The sequence below is a fragment of the Amyelois transitella genome, chromosome 3 (assembly GCF_032362555.1).
Source record: "Amyelois transitella isolate CPQ chromosome 3, ilAmyTran1.1, whole genome shotgun sequence".
Taxonomy (NCBI): Eukaryota; Metazoa; Arthropoda; class Insecta; order Lepidoptera; family Pyralidae; genus Amyelois; species Amyelois transitella.
Window position 1 is genome coordinate 860,700 of NC_083506.1, and position 21,323 is coordinate 882,022.

The 21,323-nt window shown below is 41.4% G+C and overlaps 1 protein-coding gene across 1 annotated transcript; it reads left to right on the forward strand.

The window, feature by feature from the left end:
• Positions 1-352: 352 nt before the first annotated feature.
• On the forward strand, positions 353-19,091 carry LOC106133348 (chorion peroxidase). Its single transcript, XM_060948502.1, has 13 exons — positions 353-489; positions 1,917-2,215; positions 3,589-3,823; positions 7,369-7,580; positions 8,385-8,555; positions 9,102-9,260; positions 9,623-9,841; positions 10,364-10,561; positions 11,186-11,322; positions 12,768-12,935; positions 17,086-17,327; positions 17,768-17,934; positions 18,840-19,091. The coding sequence occupies exons 1-13, from the start codon at positions 353-355 to the stop codon at positions 19,043-19,045; spliced, it is 2,550 nt and encodes an 849-aa protein (XP_060804485.1). The 3' UTR covers positions 19,046-19,091.
• The last annotated feature ends 2,232 nt before the right edge of the window (positions 19,092-21,323 follow it).

The window sequence follows — 21,323 nt, forward strand, 5'->3', positions numbered from 1 at the left end:
TGACTCTTTTCAAAGTTATGTACATTAGTTTGAATACTAACCGATGCTCTTACGGTGAGGTAAAACATCGTGAATAAACCTGCACATTCAGGCAACTGGATGTGTAACCATGGATCCAATACGGGATAGGTTTACCTGCTAAGGTTGCGGAGGTCAGATGAGAGTCGCTTCGTGAAAAAACCTGACCCACCCAATCCAGGATCCATAGTCACAGGCATACCCCGAGCTCCTCTCCAGAGAGGTGAAGATGCACCCAGGACTAAAGCTAAGAGGAAGAAAGTTCCTTAATGTGATGAAGTGGTGCTCTAGAGTTTAATATCTATGGTATCCATACAGTTCCTGGCCTACCAGAATGTACCGGCCTTCGACCTCCAAAGACGGGGAGCGGACCCCCCTAGTAGCCCCCACCTACGTATTCGAGTCCAGCTTATCCAGGAGTTACCAGAAACGACTGAGGAACTTTCAGTGCGCATGCTGCGCTAGTCTTTTGTAAGTATTATGTCTTTCATTAGCTTTCATCCATTTTAGGCTATAACAAAAATCAGGACAAAAAAAAATATCATCTTCATCGCTTATAATTCCAATACATCAAGTTTTTACGTAAAATGACTCCCGTCTAACCTACGCTACATAAAAGCTGAGTAAACTAGAACTATGTATGAACTAGATGAATGTGGGTATACTCCTAGTCGCCTTTTACGATATCCGAGGGGAAATGCTGGAGTCTATTCTAAACCGCAGGAAACCACACGACACTGCTTTCCTCCGAAATTATATCCCATACTAAAAGTGCAACTATCTTTCTATTCCCAATAGTTCCATGTCTGTTTGTAAGATACTTAATCTCTTAAACGGATCATTTGTTCGAAAAATCTAAAAAAACATATATACATACTAGTCACGTCCATATCCCTTGCGGGATAGACAGAGCCAACAGTCTTGAAAAGACTGATAGGCCACGTTCATCTTTTTGGCTTGATGATAGGATTGAGATAAGAGATTCAAATAGTGACAGGTTGCTAGCCCATCGCCTAAAAGAAAAATCCCAAGTTTATAAGCTAATCTCGTAAACGCCTTTTACGACATCCATGGGAAAGAGAAGGAGTGGTCCTTTTCTTTATTTTATTGGTGCCGGGAACCACGCGGCAGAAAAATAAACATAATATCAAAAACCACTTATGAACGTGGGTAAAGATGCAATATCGACTATTTTTCCCCCAATTTCAGAATAACGAAATGTCAATGTTGTTACATGGGTTGTTACCATCCACAACCAGTTTTTCTTGTTTATAATTTTTAAACTATTTTATAAACATTAGAGGCTCGTAAAGGTAAAGGCCTATCATAAATACTGCATTAAGCAAGTTGTTAATCAGGTCATCTATAAATACACAAGCTTTTTCTAGCGACTTCGTATACGTAAAAAATGTTTTATTGTCGTTTCCGTTTCATACATACTTACATATAGACAGAGCCAACAGTCTTGAATAGACTGATAGGCAATGTTCAGCTGTAATGCTTTATGATAGAATGAGATTAAAATAGTGACAGATTGCTAGCCTATATGAGGAATCCCAAGTGTATATCCCTGTCCCTTTGTGGCCTTTTACGACATCCCGGGGATGTGGTTCTTTACACTTTCCGTTTCGTTGAAAATTATCTTATATTTTTTTTATATTCAGGAAAAATTACACATATTGAGTAAGGTAGTCTCGAAGTAAGTTCCAGACTTGAATTACGAGATACTAACTCAACGATACTAATTTTATAATAAATACTTATATAGATAAACATCCAAGACCCAGGCCAATCAGAAAAATTACTTTTCACACGGCATACATTGCACATACGACACGGCATGCATTGTAAAAACTGCATTAAACCAATGGATTAACGATTACTTTCCTATTCCTCAGGATAATTCTCGCGATAACACTTCTTGTAACAGTCTCCTACAACCTTGGCTTCGACGATAGCGACACCACAGAAGTGGCGTCAGAAGTGCCAACCACCTCATCATCAATTACTTCACCACCCACCACCGCGCCTCCAAACCTTGTGGTGACGTCACAGGCACCGGTCGTAGTTGGCAATTTGACACTGAGGATGTCTCCAGGAAATCCCAGCTATGTAATGCCAGTGCCCGTGGTGTTAAGTAATCTAACGTTATCACCAGAGTTAAAGCCTTTGATGGAGAAGAAGTGGCCTTTAGCAGGTGAGATTTTTGTAAAAGCTCATTCACAAAAGCATTGTTATAATCTCTGCTGAAGTGGGTAGGGGCTTTTGAGTGATTAAAATGGTCTAAGCTAAAGTGAAGAATTTGATTATATTCAATGTATTTTCATATGATTAAGGTGGCTATCTAATTAATAATTATTTTTTTAGTCGAGATATGTCTCCCGACGCGCAAAAGCAGAAAAATCATGAATTTTAAATTCAACAGATAATCACATGTTTATTTTTTTTTTATTTTCGAGGACAATATAGATTTATTACTACCGGTTACGCTAATTGGAAATTACGAAAGGGTATAATTAGGTCACTGACCAAACAAATTTACTAGTAGGTAAATTTCCTAGGTGACCCATTAGCGATATAAACGCATTTTTTTTACCATGGTAAAGTTTTTTTTAGTAAAAAGTATATAAAAGAAGGAAGTACGGTAAATTAATAATGTAGGTATAAATTTAATTTTTTGAGTTCATTGTAGTTGAAAAAAATTGGTTACATTACGATTTAAGTATATTTTTAAATCAATACATATAATAAAACAGTTCAATATATTTGTACATTGAGAATATTATAAAAAAAATTATAGCGGTATAAAAATAGTAACTGAGCATTAATTTAAAAAAAAAGTCCGACTGTTTTCATGTTTGTTTGTACACGCTAATCTCCGGAACTACAGAACGGATTTGAATGAAACTTTTTTGTTGTATAGCTCTTATGCCTGGCTATAAGGGTATAATTTATTTTGGAAACTGGTACAGCTGATATCGAACCATAACAACTCAACTAAACTATAGGAAATATCGAAATGACGTCTTAACAAAAGTTGTTCAACCTGTTGGCGTCTAAAATTTATGGGAATAAAACTTTACAATAGTCACAGAAAACGCAGATATAGGTAAATCTAGTTTTTTTAAAAACAAGTAATGCCGCATATTACCTAATGAAAAAGGCCATTGAAATAATCCGACCTTGATTTTGATGCAACGGGTTTTGGAACGTGCGCTTTGTGAATACTGATGATGATTCATGACGTCATAATCATCTTCCCGACGTCAGTTCCGGTTCTCCTGGTTTCGGTGGAGGAACAAACGGCACAGCATAGGAGTGGAAAGTCAGATAATACTTATAAATTTACATCAAAAGAAAAAATGTTTATTTGGTACACAATAATATATCAAGAACAGAAACCTTAATCTATAACAACTTTTGTACCTCAACATTTGTAGTGGTATATACCACAACGCTGGTCTTCCGCGGGCACCAACGTGGAAAAAAAAATAAAAAATAGTCCCAATGATATCTCAATAACACATTCAGCTTTACAATAAACAAGAAGTCACACAAACCTAATTACAGGTCGTGAACCTCGTCAATGGAGCGGCAAAAATGACACCGAGAACATAGAAGCAGCCGTCGAATATGGGAAGAGAGCGCTTAAGAAGAGAACGGAAGTAGAGAGCAAGAGGAGACCGCTAGAGATAGATACACCAGCTAACAGGGCGCAGAGGGCGGCCGCCACGTCTGGAGAAGTGAAGCCACTGGCTGACGCAGCGTATGCCGCTGAACAGGCAACCAGATTACTGGTTAACAGGTAAGATAATGATATTTTGCCGTGTGGTTCCCGGCACCACTGGAAAAAAGAATAGGACCACTCCATCTCTATCCTTGATAGGCTTGTAAACTTGGGATTCTTTTTTTTAGGCGACAGGCTAGCAACCTGTCACTATTGGAATCTCAATTCTATCATAAAGCCAAACAGCTGAACGCGGCCTTTCAATCTTTTTTAGACTGTTGGCTCTGTCTACCCCGTAAAGGATATAGACGTAATTATATGTAGGTATGTATGTATGTATGATAATGATATAAAGTTATAAACTTGGTTGGCTATAAGAGATCCCACTCGGAGATAAGTCCGATTTTGTAGTCTGTTTCACGTTTTGATGTGCTATATTTAATGCACAATAAAGTATTTAATTACAGTAGAATCCTAATTATCGGAACATGCGATTACCCGGACTCGCGTCACGGCTCTAGTACCGCGCAACTAGACACATAGCGACAAGTTTAATCATTCTAGGGAATAAGTAATAAGATTCGCAAACATCGAAAAAAATCCACGTGAGGTGAGCTTTTAACCATACATACGGTAGAAGATACAATTTTTTCAATTATAGAATATAACAAATGCAAAGTAGAAAACATCATTAGTATAATCATTGTAGTTTGTCTTAGTGCCGTGTGGTTCCCGACACCAAAACAAAAAAGAATAGGACCACTCCATCTCTTTCCCATGGGTGTCGTAAAAGGCGACTAAGGGATGGGCTTACAAACTTGGCATTCTTTTTTAGGCGATGGGTAAGCAACCTGTCACTATTATAATCTCAATTCTATCATTAAGCCAAATAGCTGAACGTGGCCATTCAGTCTTTTCAAGACTATGGCTCTGTCTACCCCGCAAGGGATATAGACATGACCATATGTATGTATGTATTGTTCTATATTCCTTCTATTGAAGAGCTTCACATACGTTCCTACGTACTATGTACGTCTTCCTGTTGACCTATTAGATCAATTTACAGCGACCTGATGGCAGACAGCGGACAATTAAACTCTATTGCTCAATATTAGGAATCAAAATTCAATATCAAATCATCGATTTAAGAAGGGCGAGTTATTGGTTATCTTATTGTATGGGGATTAGGTATACAAAGACGAACGATACGACTAGTGATCTTTTCATATCATAGAGCCATACAGCTGAACGTGACCTCCCAGTCTTTTCGAAACTGTTGGCTCTGTTTACCTCGCAGGGTATATAGACGTGACTATATGTATGTATGATCCATACGATGTTTTCCCTCGTATAAGTTTCATATAGTTTAGTTTCATATAGTTTGCCGTGTGGTTCCTGGCACCAATAGACAAAAGAATAGGACCACTCCATCTTTTTCCCATGGATGTCGTAAAAGGCGACTAAGGGGTTGGCTTATAAACTTGGGATTCTTCTTTTAGGCGATGGGCTAGCAACCTGTCACTATTTGAATCTCAATTCTATCTTAAACACAAAACAGCTGAACGTGGCCTATCAGTCTTTACAAGACTGTTGGCTCTGTCTACCCCGCAAGAGATATAGACGTGACTATATGTAAGTACGTATGATCCACACGATGTTTTCCCTCTAATAAGTTTCATATAGTTTTACCAAAGAGATTGTAGAGTAATGTGATAGGCCGGTAATACCACGTAACCTGATGCGGCCTAGATTGGCTTCTCCTCGGGCCAACGGACGCGGATATGTTACTAATATACCGAATTACGGCATTCTGTGGCTAATACTGTTGTTAACACTCCAAAAGATATCATAGATTACACTATTATTATATGACTAAGTATAAAAAAAGCTTTTAAAAATAGTAAGTAGTGTATTTATAATAGGTCCCGCAAGCTAGCTCAATAAAAATCTATTGGTTTTTAAGAGGCAATTCTGCCAATACGAGTTATATTTCTACATACACACATACATACATAGTGCCGTGTGGTTCCCGGCACCAATACAAAAAAGAATAGGATCACTCCATCTCTTTCCCATGGATGTCGTAAAAGGCGACTAAGGGATAGGCTTACAAACTTGGGATTCTTTTTTAGGCGATGGGCTAGCAACCTGTCACTATTTGAATTTCAATTCTATCATTAAGCCAAATGATTGAATGAATGAATGATTGAATGATTTATTGGGCAAACAACTCTTGACATTATGTTGAAACATAAGGCTCCACACTAGGCTACAAGCCTGTCCTGTGGTAGCCAATAGCTGAACGTGGCCATTCAGTCTTTATAAGACTGTTGGCTCTGTCTATCCCGCAAGGGACGTGGACGTGACCATATGTATGTACATACGTCATACATACATGTAGTCATTCGTCTATTATGTCCTGTCCCATAATAGAACTTTCAAACGCCTAAAAATAATCTTAAATGTGTCTTTACATAATTTATATATGCCCGCTTATTGAAGTAGACTTCGCTGTAGTGTAGTAGTGTTAAATTGTGTGTCCCCAACAATCCTTTGACTTTCCAATACCATCACTTCTAGACCCGGAGTCGACCCAAACACAAAAGCTCGTTCAAAAAGATCAGTTGCCCCTGGATTCCCCTCGCTTGGCTTCGGCAGTCCAAGATCCATGACGATGGATAGGTAATTCAATAGTCACATTCGCACAGCACTATTTACTGCTTATATCACCCCTCTTTTACACGTTGCACAAATTTGTTCTACCTCTGACGGCCTCTGTGACACTGCGGTAGTACGCTTGTCTGTGACACCGGACTCCCGGGTTCGAATCTTGCCCAGGGCATGATGAGAAAAGAACTTTTTCTGATTGGCCTGGGTCTTGGATGTTTATTTATGTAAGTATTTATTATAAAACATAGTATCTTGAGTTAGTATATCGTAACACAAGTCTCGAACACATTAATACAAAAATTACACAGATTGAGTTAGCCTCGAAGTAACGAGGCTAACTCAATCTGTGTAATTTTTCCCGTATATACTCGTATTTATTTATTTACCTCTTGATTCGTATTTTTGTTTGGCAGCTACTTATTGCTCACAAAGTAGAATTTAAGACTTTGCCTTCAGGCCACCTAGCATATGGGCTTGCAGGTGTGGTATTACCTAAGTGACCTTTTTACTTAGGTCGTCAAGAAAGGATCTTTCTCAAGGAATACAGTAGTTCAATCACCATGATTATGATCTAACAGATTTAAAACAAATAGGGACGACTTCTTCTTTGGACTCTTGGTATGTTTCTTAATAAAACTGAGAACCCAATAATCTATACTAATATTATAAAGCTGAAGAGTTTGTTTGTTTGTTTGAACGCGCTAATCTCAGGAACTACTGGTTCGAATTGAAAAATTAAATTGCGTTTAATAGACCATTTATCGAGAAAGGCTTTAGGCTATATAACATCACGCTGCAACTATTAGGGGCGAAGTAATAATGGAAAATGTGAAAAAAAAACAGATTAGATTTAAGTGATGTGACGTCAATAAGTACCTTGTATCCAAGTTTGAAAATAAAACTATTCAATTCAATAAATTCTCATCATTGACTCTCAATTTTACATCTTCCAGCACAAACAGTCAACATGGAACCAGCGTCGGCGTTGGTCCACCCACCAACGGTTCCTTCCCCGAGCCTGCGTACTGTCTAACAGATCCACCTCCGTGCCAACCCTCGAAGTATAGGTCTATGGATGGAACCTGCAATAATCTGGACAATCCACTGAGATGGGGCGTTTCCAGGACTCCGTTCAGGAGGGTTTTGCCGGCTAATTATGGTGATGGTAAGAACAATGACTATTTATTCCTCAATTTTTGGAAAGAATAAGTTAACTTTTTAATTATGTAAAGAATAGTATGTTAGTACTTACATTCAAGTTGTGATCTTCCTAAAGTCGCGACTTCTGTTTTATTCCATGGGAACATCTCAGAAATTTGTAAATTACCACTCGGCTATACTTAACTTCAATAAATATATAGGTATGGGACAAATTACACAGATTGAGTTAGCCTCGAAGTAAGTTCGAGACTTGAAAAGGAACATTCCATGTACTTATCTAATTAAATTGCCACAGCGAAATATGATAAATCTTCACCAGTTCGACAGAATGCTAGACAATTTATTCCTATTTTAAAAAGAAAAGGACCACTCCATCTCTTTTGTATGAACGTCATGAAAGAGATAGGCTTATAAACTTAGGACTCTTCTTTTTGGTGACGGGTTTGCAACCTTTTTGAATCTTAATTCTATGATTCAGCCAAACAGCTGAACATGGCCTATCAGTGTTTTAAGGTGTATGTATGTATGTGTGTAGTGCCGTGTGATTCCCGGCACCAATACAAAAAAGAATAGGACCACTCCATCTCTTTCCTATGGATGTCGTAAAAGGCGACTAAGGGCTAGGCTTATAAACTTGGGATTCTTCTTTTAGGCGATGGGCTAGCAACCTGTCACTATTTGAATCTCAATCCTATCTTAAAGCCAAATAGCTGAACGTGGCCTATCAGTCCTTACAAGACTGTAGGCTCTGTCTACCCTGCAAGGGATATAGACGTGATTATATGTATGTATGTATGTATGCTTTCAGGCATCAGTTCCCCGCGAACAGGCACTGACGGTTCTCCTCTGCCCAGTGCGCGCGACGTCAGCGTGACGGTACACCGACCCAGCTACGCTCACGACACCACCTTCACGGTCATGTTGGCTGTGTGGGGGCAGTTCATTGACCACGACATTACTGCCACTGCTCTCAGCAAAGGTACGATAGTTTCTACCTCCATCATTAGTCAGTCAGCGGCTTATATAACATCATTAGTGAGGTAAGATTGAGACAGACTCTGGACATCGAACCAGACTCGCAAATGGTCATTGAGGGAAGGATCTAGGGAAGAAAATGGTGAAGGTTCGTGTAGTCAAAAAAGCTTCCTTAGGTCTTCCAATGGGTAGCGCATTCGACCAAAAGCCGAAACCGATCGGAAGCGGTCGGATGGATCTGTGGCGATATCTCTACGCCAATATCAGCGAAGAGTCTGAATCGCGCATTCAAAGATTTCGGATTGGAGCACATATGCAACATCGTCGGAGCCGCAGTTTCCCAGGCATAACACCTAGCCTGGCGGAAGTCTTTTCTTTGTGGTGGTCGAGCTCGAATCATCGCTCTCGCTACAGATTATACGATAATTAGGTAGCGATGAATTCCTGTAAGATATACCAATCTGTCTTTGCCACTTCTTTTTAAACAATCAGATATCTAAGAACCTTCAGTAGTTCTCCAAGCACTCAATGGATCATCTGATGTTTCCAGGAGAGAACAGCAGCTCACTATCCTGTTGTGACCCCACCCAGCCTCCACACCCGGAATGCTTCCCCGTACAACTAGACGTGGAGGACCCCTTCTACCAGGACTACAACCTCACGTGCATGGAGTTCGTTAGGTCTGCGCCCGCGCCTACCTGTCATTTTGGTAAGATACTACTTTGATTTTCCATGGTTTATGGCAACCTTGTAATCAAAAGGTTTTTGCTCGGCGCGCACACACCCAAATTGAGGTTATTTCATAATCATAATCATTTGTTATTTGAATATGCTTACAATAGGACTTAATTAATGAAAAGCAGATCACTGTTTCTACATATATCGGAGGGAACCTTAGCAAATATGAACGTAGCTTAGAAATAAATCAGAATCACTATATCATCAAGGAACATAAATCATTATTTCACCTGCAAGAAGAATTTCCATTTCTTTATCAGACAGGCCACCAACAGACCAGAATTCTGATATAATTTGCTTGTACATAGCCAATTCAACAGTTCAATTTCTCAGGTCCCCGTGAACAGATGAACCAAGCAACAGCCTTCATCGACGGCTCCACGGTCTACGGTTACGGGCCGATCAGAGCCTCGCAGCTTCGGAGCGGGACAGCCGGGAAACTGAAGATGTTGAGGGTGGGCGCGAGGGAACTTCTGCCGCCGTCTACGGACCTCAACGATGGGTGTAACACCGCCGAGATGAATGCGCAAGGACGATACTGCTTTGAAACAGGTGGGTTAAATAGCTAGGCTAATACATTATTGGTCCCTGGCCTAAGATACATTCATACATACATAAAGTCACGTCTTTATCCTTTATAGGGTAGACAGAGCCAACAGTCTCGAAAAGACTGAAAGGCTACGTTCAGCTGTATGGCTTCATGGTCGAATTGAGTTTCGATTAGTGACAGGTTGCTAGCCCACCGCCTACAATAGGAATCCCAAGTTAATAAGCCAATCCCTTAGTCGCAATTTACGACATCCATGAAAATGATATGGAGTGGTCCAATTCAAAATGTCGGAAACCTAAACCTAAAGAGGACCTTAGTCTTACTTAGTTTACTCTTGGCACGACTTTGTTTAGATTTAATTACATTTTAGAGACAAACATGCAGCTCCATCGAGACTTAGCTAGTTTCTTACAGAATGTTTTTGGTAGTTTTACCTAAGTTCACCTTGTAACAATACCGAAAAACACCTACTTCATCAGAATTGTCCCAAATCATTCCTATTTTCATTCCACTCATATGATCAGGTGACGACCGCGCCAATGAGAACCTCCATTTAACCACCATGCACCTGATCTGGGCCAGGCAACACAACCGGCTGGCAGACGCTCTGGCCAAGCTCAACCCGACCTGGGACGACGACACCGTCTACTTCGAGGCCAGGAAGATACTCGGAGCCCAGATGCAGCATATCACATATACTGAGTTCTTGCCGGCTATTCTTGGTAAGAGTTTCACGGATTCCTCTCTCACGTCGTTATAAGATTATATTTTGAGCTGTTGGCTCAAGAGCAGCTGAAACATCAAGTAATTTCAATAAAATCAAATGGAAAATAGTTACAACATTTCACGTAATACAAAAATCAGCGAATAAACGCCACCCACAAAAAGCGGCGAATGTAGCGCCACCTGCAAAAAGTTTTTCAAAAATCCCAAGAGAGCCAGACTAAAGTTTTTAACGAGTTGAAAGGTGTATTAGCTTCTCCAGTTGAGGTTGGGATAGGGGACAATGCCTTGCCATTGACCATTAAGCACACAGGTCTTAATAATTTATGACATAGATAGATTAGTTCTACATTCATTCATGTTTTTTAATGTAGACAATGTGCATTCGTCCACGATTTAGATTTAAGAGATCTATATTTGTAAATAGACATCCGATGAAAATGCTGCAGTGTAGTTTCATCCGTCGCTTCTTCTACACATGCGCTTTGGAAGCGGTAGTAGTTATAATTAGATTTAAGTGATGTGACGTCAATAAGTGATACGTTGTATCCAATTTTGAAAATAAATCTATTCTATTCTAGATGTTATGGTTCTAAGGAGACCTATATATTATTTTGTTCCAGGTAATGACGTGATGTGGGCTTTGAACCTGACTGTGGAGGAGGAAGGTTATGCTGCCGTGTACGACCCCTCAGTGGACCCTTCAGTTGCCAACCACTTCGCAGCATCAGCCTTCAGATTCGCACATACACTCTTACCAGTGAGTCAGTCGACTATTGCTTCCAGAAATGCAAGCAGACTATCCCTTTGTTACTTTCCTAAACATTCTGTACTAAATATCAACAACAGATAATTGAAATAGAAATTTATTTATTCTTATTATCACAACATTATGGTGCGCCGTCACCCACGATAGATTACCCTGTGGCAGGGTCCTAGACAAGTCAAGAATGGAATTAGTGTTAGCCATATCTTTGGCTTACACTAATTCCATTCTTTACCTAAGTTTAATTTATAACTAGCTGTCCCGGCAAACGTTATTTTGCATTTTGTGGGTATGAAAAATAGATGTAGGCCGATTCTCAGATCCATACCCTCACAAATTTTAATGAGAATCGGTCAAGTTTCGGAGGAGTACGGGAACGAACATTGTGACACGAAAATTTTATTTATTAGATTTTTATTTAATTATGAAATCTATAAGAAATAAAAAGCACAACCAGGAGAGGAGCCCGAGCCGAGTCTGGGTTTTGCAGAGGAACCTAACCCATACTGGATCATGGTAAAAGCTGAACTAGATAGTGTGCCTGTTCCCTTAATCGTCTTTTACAATATACATGGGAAACAGATATAAATAAATAAATAAATATATACGGGACAAATTACACAGATTGAGTTAGCCTCAAAGTAAGTTCGAAACTTGTGTTACGAGATACTAACTCAACGATACTATATTTTATAACAAATACTTATATAGATAAACATCCAAGACCCAGACCAATCAGAGAAAGTTCGTTTCTCATCATGCCATATGATAGGTACCCAACCCTAATTACAAATCTAATAGGTAGCTTATTACGATTTAGACCTCCATGCGATTGCAATCAATATTTTATATATGTATAGTAAATAGTAATAAATCTATACTAATATTATAAAGCTGAAGAGTTTGTTTGTTTGTTTAAACGCGTTAATCTCAGGAACTACTGGTTCGAATTGAAACATTATTTTTGCGTTGAATAGACCATTTATCGAGGCTATATAACATCACGCTGCAACTACAAGCAGCAAAGAAATAACGGAAAATGTGAAAAAAACGGGGAAAGTTATTCATCCTTGAGAGCTTCAATGATGCCCAAAATAATTCCACGCGGACGAAGTTGCAGGCACAGCAAGTTATTAATAATATCATACATACATACATACATATGGTCACGTCTATATCCCTTGCGGGGTAGACAGAGCCAACAGTCTTGAAAAGACTGAATGGCCACGTTCAGCTATTTGGCTTAATGATAGAACTGATAATCAAATTGTGACAGGTTGCTAGCCCATCGCCTAAAAGAGGAATCCTAAGTTTATAAACCTATCCCTTAGTCGCCTTTTACGACATCCATGGGAAAGAGATGGATTGGTCCTATTCTTTTTTGTAATGGTGCCGGGAACCACACGGCAAATTAATAATATCACCGTTACAATTCCCAGGGTCTAATCCACTCGGTGGACGCGAGCACGGGCACCGTCAACTACGTGCAACTCCACCAGATGCTGTTCAACCCGTACGCGCTGTACAAGAGCAAGGGGCCGAAGAACGCCGTCAACTCCGCGCTGAACACACCCGTGCACGGTGTGGGCCCACATGTCACCACCGAGGTAAAACTTACAGGTTAAAACGTCTGTATCTTGATAAGACGCCTATCGATCTGGAGGGCCATGTTCAGCTGTTAAATTTACAAGTAACGGTTGTTTGTTTATCGTTTTAAAAAAAGAATCCCAAGTATATAAGCCTTTCTCTTGATTGGCTTGATTGATGAAAGTCAATCAAGACTGCTTTATCTGCGTTACCAGACCATAATAATTATATAAAATAACGTCTCAATAAATTGAGCAAGGGGCCGAAGAACGCCGTCAACTCCGCGCTGAACACACCCGTGCACGGCGTGGGCCCACATGTCACCACCGAGGTAAAACTTACAGGTTAAAACGTCTGTATCTTGAAAAGACGCCTATGGATCTAGAAGGCCATGTTCAGCTGTTAAATTTACAAGTAACTGTTGCTTGTTCATCGTTTTAAAAAATGAATCCAAAGTATATAAGCCTTTCTCTTGACAATAAAGACTGCTTTATCTGTTACCAGACCAGCATAATTATATAAAATAATTATATTGTCACCAAAATCCAAAGTGTATACAAAATTTCAGATTAATCGGTTGACAGGAAGAGGGTGAAATTTGAATTACTAAATTTGACCCAAGAATAAATAAAACAAACGGGGTGAGCTAAATAAAACCGTAAGATGATGATTATAATGACCCGGGGATCCGCTTCGAAAATATTTTTGTTTATAACAAAGTGAGTAAACAGGATATTCATTTCATTCAACTAACAATACTAGAGAATTTAGATTCCAATTAACGAATGTTAAAAAAAAGTAAAGGCGTATCGAATTTTCAAAAAAATTTTGTTCCAAAGTTTGAACTGCTGAAGATTTAACAGTTGTGAAAGAGTATAATAATCTGATATCTTTGATTTTGTCCAATTACATTGGAGTTCCCCAGGGCACTTCATTAGGTCCATTGGTGTAGCGGCCGTTCAGCCTCCATGGACAATCCAATTTTTGACTTAACATTTTAGATGACTAAAACCGACTGACAGACGGTGAAAAAAAGGACAATCGACTTGGACACTAGGAGACGACCATAAGACGACAAGACGTATCTTAAACGGGCTAAATTCTATTTTATTCAGACTCGACCCAGATAGACCCTCGGCCCGTTCAAGTGGTCCTTCGAGCCATTCGCAATCACACCTATGGTAAAAACAAGATCAGGTAAAATGACATCGGAAGAGACACGGGCTAGCGCTACCGCCGACCTGACCGGGCCGGGCCGACAGTCCGCCCACGGCAGCCGCGCACCGTCTCCTTGTCCGTCCATACGATCCGACACGACAGAACAAACGATGGCAAAGGCACGACGACGACGCCTTATCGACCTTCAATTGGAAGCGGCTGAAGAGTATGCTCGTATTGAGAAGCGCCTTTTGGAGCAGAAGTTAGCTATACGACAACAAGCTATAGCCGAAGAAGATGACAATGTATCGATTGCCTCACGTCCACGGTCGCGGACGTCGATATCAGGTACACAACTTTTACCTCCCAATACGACACATGAAACTTGTCCATCTGTAAATAGTCTTGTACATACTGTAAATAAATTGCTGAGTAGACAGACTTCAGCAAAAGACCTACCCCTGTTTTCGGGAGAGCCTGAGGAATGGCCCTTATTTTATAGTCAGTTTATGTCCTCGACGAAGTTATGTGGCTATAGCGACGACGAAAACATCGCTAGATTAGCACGTTGCCTGAAAGGTCGTGCCAGAGACGCTGTATCGGCACTATTAGTTTCCGCAACGAACCTCAAAATTATAATAAGCACCCTAAAGTTAAGATTTGGCCGACCAGATTTAGTTATTGAAAATTTATTAGAAAAAATACGGCTTATGCGTGACGTCAGACATGACGACGTCAACCATTTGATAGAGTTTTCGACTGCTGTACAGAATGTCACAGCAACTATGAAAATGACCGAAGAGGTTGGGCATCTCACAAATCCATCTTTGATACGTACAATAATAAACAAACTACCATCTATTTTGAAATATCAGTGGAGTATGCATGCTGTGAGTTTGGGAGTTAAATCGATCACCCTGTCCCACGTATCTGAATGGCTGATGACGACCGCCAATGCCGCTACCTACATCGCCCCACTGACCACTAAGCCGCCGAATCCGAATATCTCGAAGCCTCAAATAAAGCCCGAACTAAAATATAAGACAGTCGCGACGTCTATGACAGTCATCACTGACACCTAGATGTGTGTATTGCAGTGGTAAGCATTTTGTAAATAGTTGTACAGATTTTAAAGCCTTGACCATAGATGACCGTTGGAAGCTCGCAACGGAAAAGAAACTATGTTTTTCCTGTTTGTCTGAGCGCCACCAGCTGAAAGCCTGTAAGAGGAAGACGAAGTGCACGATGCCCGACTGCACACGAGCACATCACACACTCTTGCACGCTGCTCCGCGACCTGAGACCGCTGTTGAAGACATTGACAGGACGGTCAATACGTGCACACAAAAGAATCATGTGCTGCTAAAGGTTGTTCCAGTTGTGGTTTCCGGAGGAAAAGGCGATGTCTCTACGTTCGCTCTCCTAGACGAAGGATCGGCAGTGACCCTGGTGAGCTCGTCGTTGCTGGAGAGGGCCGACATCACGGGACCTACGTCGAGCCTACGTATCCGCGGCGTAACTGGAATGACTACTACGGAGACAGACTCGAAGACGGTCTCTTTTAAAATTCGTGGACTGAACGAGAAAAATGTATTTAATGTAAATAAGGCGCGTTCTGTACATAATTTAAATTTGTCTGTAAATAGTTTTTTGTATAAAAATATTGTAAATAAATATCCATACTTGACAGACTATGTGACAAATTATGACATACGACCTGACAAGGTTGAACTTCTTATAGGACAAGACAACATTGACCTAATTATAACTAGACAGGTTATACAAAAACATAAGACTGGACCGACGATATCCAAGACTGACTTAGGATATATTATACATGGCAATGTGGGACTTGGTGGACTGCCAAACGACTTGACTGTCCTACACGTCTGCCGATATGACTCAGACTTAAATGACTTGGTTAAGCGATCTTTTTCTACAGAATCATTCGGCGTAAAGCAGTCTGATGACTTTTCCCTTTCTCGGGAGGATCAGCGGGCGCTGGATATTATGGAACGGACTACGAGACTATTGCCTGAAGGTAGATGGGAAACGGGTCTGCTCTGGAAATCTGAGAAGGTCCAGCTACCTGACAGCCTTCCGCAAGCGAAAGTCCGATGGAAGGGTGGCGTTGAGATAAAAATGGTGGGAGCGTTTAGTAAGGACCAGCCTTATGATGACCCTTAAGACTACGAATCCGACTGACCAAACTTTATTACGGTGCTGACTGAGACTGAATTTATGATTAACTCAAGAACTTTGACATACGTACCTTTAGACCATGATGACGACTTACCTCTGACACCAAATGATTTTCTGTTTATGAAAACCGACTCTCATGACTATCCCTTTGGAGTATTCACTGATTATGACTTACTAAGACAGACCTGGAGGGAATACCAGCGACTTGCAGACTTGACTTGGAAGCCCTGGGTAAAGGAGTACCTGCCGACTTTGACTCGACGTGACAAATGGTACCGCGACAACGACAGACCACTGATTGTAGGTGACTTAGTTGTGATTGCTGACGATCAACTACCTCGCAATCAGTGGCCTCTTGGCAGGATCGATCAGGTTTTTCCTGGCAAGGACGGCCTGATCCGTGTGGCCCAAGTCAAGACAAGACATGGACTTTACGTTAGACCTGTGACAAAGTTGTGTCGGCTGGACGTCCGCTCCTCAACTTGAGTACCAGCTTTCTGGTACTGGAGGTGGGAATGTAGCGGCCGTTCAGCCTCCATGGACAATCCACTTTTTGACTTAACATTTTAGATGACTAAAACCGACTGACAGACGGTGAAAAAAAGGACAATCGACTTGGACACTAGGAGACGACCATAAGACGACGAGACGACAAGACGTATCTTAAACGGGCTAAATTCTATTTTATTCAGACTCGACCCAGATAGACCCTCGGCCCGTTCAATTGGTAATATAATTATGTCTGCTTTGATACATATAATCAGACCTATAGTCTCGATTATACGTATGTATTTTCCAAATCTATTCCAGCTTAACAACCACTTATTCGAGCGTACAGTCACAGTCGAGGGTAACAGCACGGCACCAGCCAAGAAGCCTGGTCCCTGCGGCCTCGACCTGGTCTCACTGAACATCCAGCGCGGGAGAGACCACGGCTTGCCGCCGTACCCAGAGTGGAGGGAGCATTGTGGGCTCTCCAGGCCGAGGAACTTTACTGATCTGGCAGCCATCTTTGATGAATCATCTCTGACCAGAATCTGCAAGATTTATAAGTAAGTTTGAAACTGTATAAGTAACTGAAACTCTTGAACACCGCACTGCACATTCAGCTTATCCAGATCGTAAATATAATAATATCAGGATTATTCAATGTTAGGCCGTATTACATATTGTTATCGTTTAGAATGCTGTCCGTATGACATGACCGATTGTGATAAGTCTGCCAGTGTGTGTACATATTCTTCTAAATCCTAAAATAATTTGTTATATTTCTATTCGTGTGCAATAAAGAGTTTACAAACAAACATAAGCATGCATTAGATATATAGATACTTTTATTTGTTTCGAAAATTCTCCCAATAACAACTTTTATCCTGAAACCAGATCTCTGCTAACTTTGGCTAATAAGATGCCTAAATCTGAACATTCGATACAACAGCTTCCTGATATTATTGTTCCTGAATTCCTGCTCTAAAGTCCTCCCTGTCTCCAGATCTGTAGATGACATAGACCTGTACACGGGAGCGCTAGCAGAAGACCCTCACGGGAGACTGCTGGGGCCGACCCTGAGCTGCCTCCTCGCAGACCAGTTCCTGAGGCTGAAAGTCGGGGACCGCTTCTGGTATGAAACCAACGATACAACTGTCGGATTCACTATTGGTAAGAAATTTTGTCAGATTAATCCATTATTTTGCCGTGTGGTTCCCGGGTTTTGAGAATAGGACCATCTCTTTCTCATGGATATCGTAGAATGCGACTAAGGGAAAGGGTGATAAACTTGTGTAATATTTTTAGGCGATAAGCTAGCAACCTGTCACTATTTGAATCTCAATACCATTATTAAAACAGCTAACGTGGCCTTTTAATCTTTGCAGCACTGTTGGTTCAGTCTCAAAGCGTGATTATATGTACTTAATCCATTATGAATGTAAGAATCCTAGGACCCGAAGTAGTGTGGCAGAGGGAAGAACTGGCAACACGCTGAGAGAGAGAGAGAGAGAGAGAGAGAGAGAGAGAATGAAAAACAAATGTAGATGATATTATAAATGCGAAAGTAATTTTATTTCTTTGTTTGTACCTCTTCTCGGGTTATCTTCTGAATTAATCTTCTTGAATTATCATGTATATATCATTGAGAGTCTGTAGGAGGACATAGGGTACCTTTCATCCTGGTACAAAACTTTAGCTCCTGTGGGATTTGCAAAAACCTGTATTCATTCGTAGTTGGCGCTGAATTGCTGGTCCTGAAATATAAGGAGTACAACGGCGTACAAAAATGACCATCACTTAAAAAAATTAAAGTCTAAAATACCTATAATTTATTTGAATTTTTATTTATACATTTAATGAGGTGGAGGGTTGATATCCTAAGATACTTCCTAGTTTAGATATCAACCCACCATAATCCTTTTTCGTAATACCTATTACATTATTTTTGTAAGTAATTTTTTGTAAACTTTTTTGTGATTATGGTGAGACAATAAAGATTTATTTACAGATTTAATTTAAAAATTGTAAGTAAACGGTACCTAATTAAACGTAATTGTATTTTCTGCCTCTTACAGAACAACTGACAGAGATTCGTAAAACCACTCTTGCCGGGGTGATCTGCGTCAACGAAGTACTCCTGGACCAGGCTCAGCCCAGGGTGATGGAAGCGGTCAGCCCCACAAACCCACTGGTGGACTGCATGGAGCTGCCGCAACCCTCGCTGAAACCATGGAAACAGACAGACGCACAGGTCAAACCCACGAAGAAGAAGAAGACTTAAATGAATAGTCTTTAGTGCAAATTATTTAATTTAAATTTAAAGCACTTGAGGGGTTAGTGCTGTGGCTACCAGCATACTTACCATCAAGTACCAACATACTTACCAACAAGATTACCTTACCCATTACCGCGCACAACCATTACCTTCATAATATTTACCATCATAATACCAAAACATTACCAGGATATAATAGATATAATACATATATATATAAGAGATGAATAAAACAAATCAAGCACTTTAATATCATGCCGACTTCGTTGCCCAGAAACCAGAAGAAGCTAGTTCTGAAAAGAACTGTTTTGTGAGCGCGTGCACATGGGCATGCCACACATCGTGCATCAGCAGTTCTTCCAGGCAGCATCAGCATCTTCACACGCCAATTGTTCACACTGCATTATTGTCCATCGGATCTCCGTCCGAAACAACACAAGTCAAGAGTTCGACGCACACACTGCACTTCGCGAGAGCTTCACGAGCGCGACCTCACGCCGCAAGTTCAAATTCACACTGAGGCGGGGAGCATTTTTTTTTTTTTTTTTTTTATGTAATTTCTCGTTGTTGCCTGAAGGGCTTAACAACTTAACCGGACTTTTAGTGGCGGGGCCTGAAGGGCCTCCTGCCGACGCAGTGGCTGCTCAAAGGGTTCCCAGAGTGGGACGGACCTCGGCTTTGGCGCCACCCGTGTAGGTTGAACCTAGTGTTCAACTGCCATAAGGGCTGACTAAGTGGCGGATCCACCGGGTGCCGCCGCGGGGCGGTACCTAGTGAACCGGCCACTAGTCCTACTTCTCCGCGTTCGCCGGCGAACGCGGTGTATGTACGCGACTATGTCGGCACGGTGCCTCTGTTGGGAAGGTAAGGGGTCTGAGGGGGGGACGGCGGCCGTAATTGGGTCGTCCGGATCGGAGAGGATATCCCTAGGTCTTCTGTACCTTGCGTTGGGTGCGGGGGCATAATTGGCAGCTTGCACTACCAGTGGGTTCGGGAGGCGGGGAGCAAGCAGCAAGACGGTTTTATACACAAGCAAGTTTCACCCAACAAACATCGCGTGCACACCGCACGTAGCGCCCTCGGCGCGCCTGCGGCCGCACCGGGCGTCACAGAAACTCAAGCTCGACACGTGTAGCGGAAACGAGATGGAGCTATCCACACTCAAGAGACAGCAATGCAAAATTCTCAGAAATCTATGCAAATCAATTTTATTATCCTCAAAAACTTTTCGATAGATTTCCTTTTGTAAATACGCTCACACTATTGGCTATAATTCGATATTTCTGATTTGTTAAAAATAATCTCTCTTCTTCATTGGTAATAATTCCGTATTTATGATTCGTCCTTGCCTTTTCCATTGTAAATAGTTTTATATAAATATGTCTCAATTTTGTAAATAAACCATTCCATTCTCACCTTCTGAAACGGAGTATTATTCTGAACTACAAACCCTGGAGAATCTCTCTCTCCAAATTGGTGACCTCCGACTGAACAACAACAAGAAGAATCCCTGCTCGTCGGCCCAGCGGAAACATTCCTGAAGAAAGAAAATTTCAACGCGGAATCTCTGCCCGACTGCAAACAAAAAGAAGGAATCATCATGGACGCCGAAAAATCTGCCGCAAATGCCGCCGCTGCCGCCGCATCGCAGTCCACACAGCCCGATCCAGCCCACGTCCACAACCAGCCCGAAATCGCCAACATATCCCTCGCTCTGCGGATACCACCATTCTGGCGCGACCGACCACGTCTATGGTTCTACAGTTTCGAGGCTGCCACCCACGACCAAAAGAAGGGTGAACAAAAGATGGCGCAGATGGTCATCGCTCGTCTTGAAAAACAAGATATAGAGCAAATCAGCGACCTCCTCTACAATCCACCAGAGACGAACCCATACCAGGCGATCAAGGAGCGTCTCATCACCGCCTACGAAGAATCGGACAGCCGGCAATTCCAAAAGCTTCTGTCCGAAATGGAGCTAGGCGACCAAAAGCCAACCCACCTGCTACGACGGATGCGCGATCTCGCTCGAGACAGAATTCCCGACGCCACACTACGACTCATGTGGACCAACCACCTACCGGCACATATTCGCTCTGTCCTCGCCGTAAGCGAATCATTCAGTACAACAACCGCACTGGAAGAGCTTGCCTTACTTGCCGACAAAATGATGGAGCAACATCGGGAAATTTCCACCGTCAGCATAACCACGTCGTCGCAATCATCATCACAAGCCCAGTCATCATCGCAATCGTCAGATACACAATTTCTCATCAATGAATTA

Bases quoted from the DNA above. Each gene is read 5' to 3' on its own strand.
- LOC106133348 (XM_060948502.1), top strand. From the start codon at position 353: ATGTACCGGCCTTCGACCTCCAAAGACGGGGAGCGGACCCCCCTAGTA. The intron at 3,824-7,368 runs GTAAGATAATGA...TACATCTTCCAG, and splicing joins ACCAGATTACTGGTTAACAG to CACAAACAGTCAACATGGAA. The intron at 9,842-10,363 runs GTGGGTTAAATA...TCATATGATCAG, and splicing joins ACGATACTGCTTTGAAACAG to GTGACGACCGCGCCAATGAG.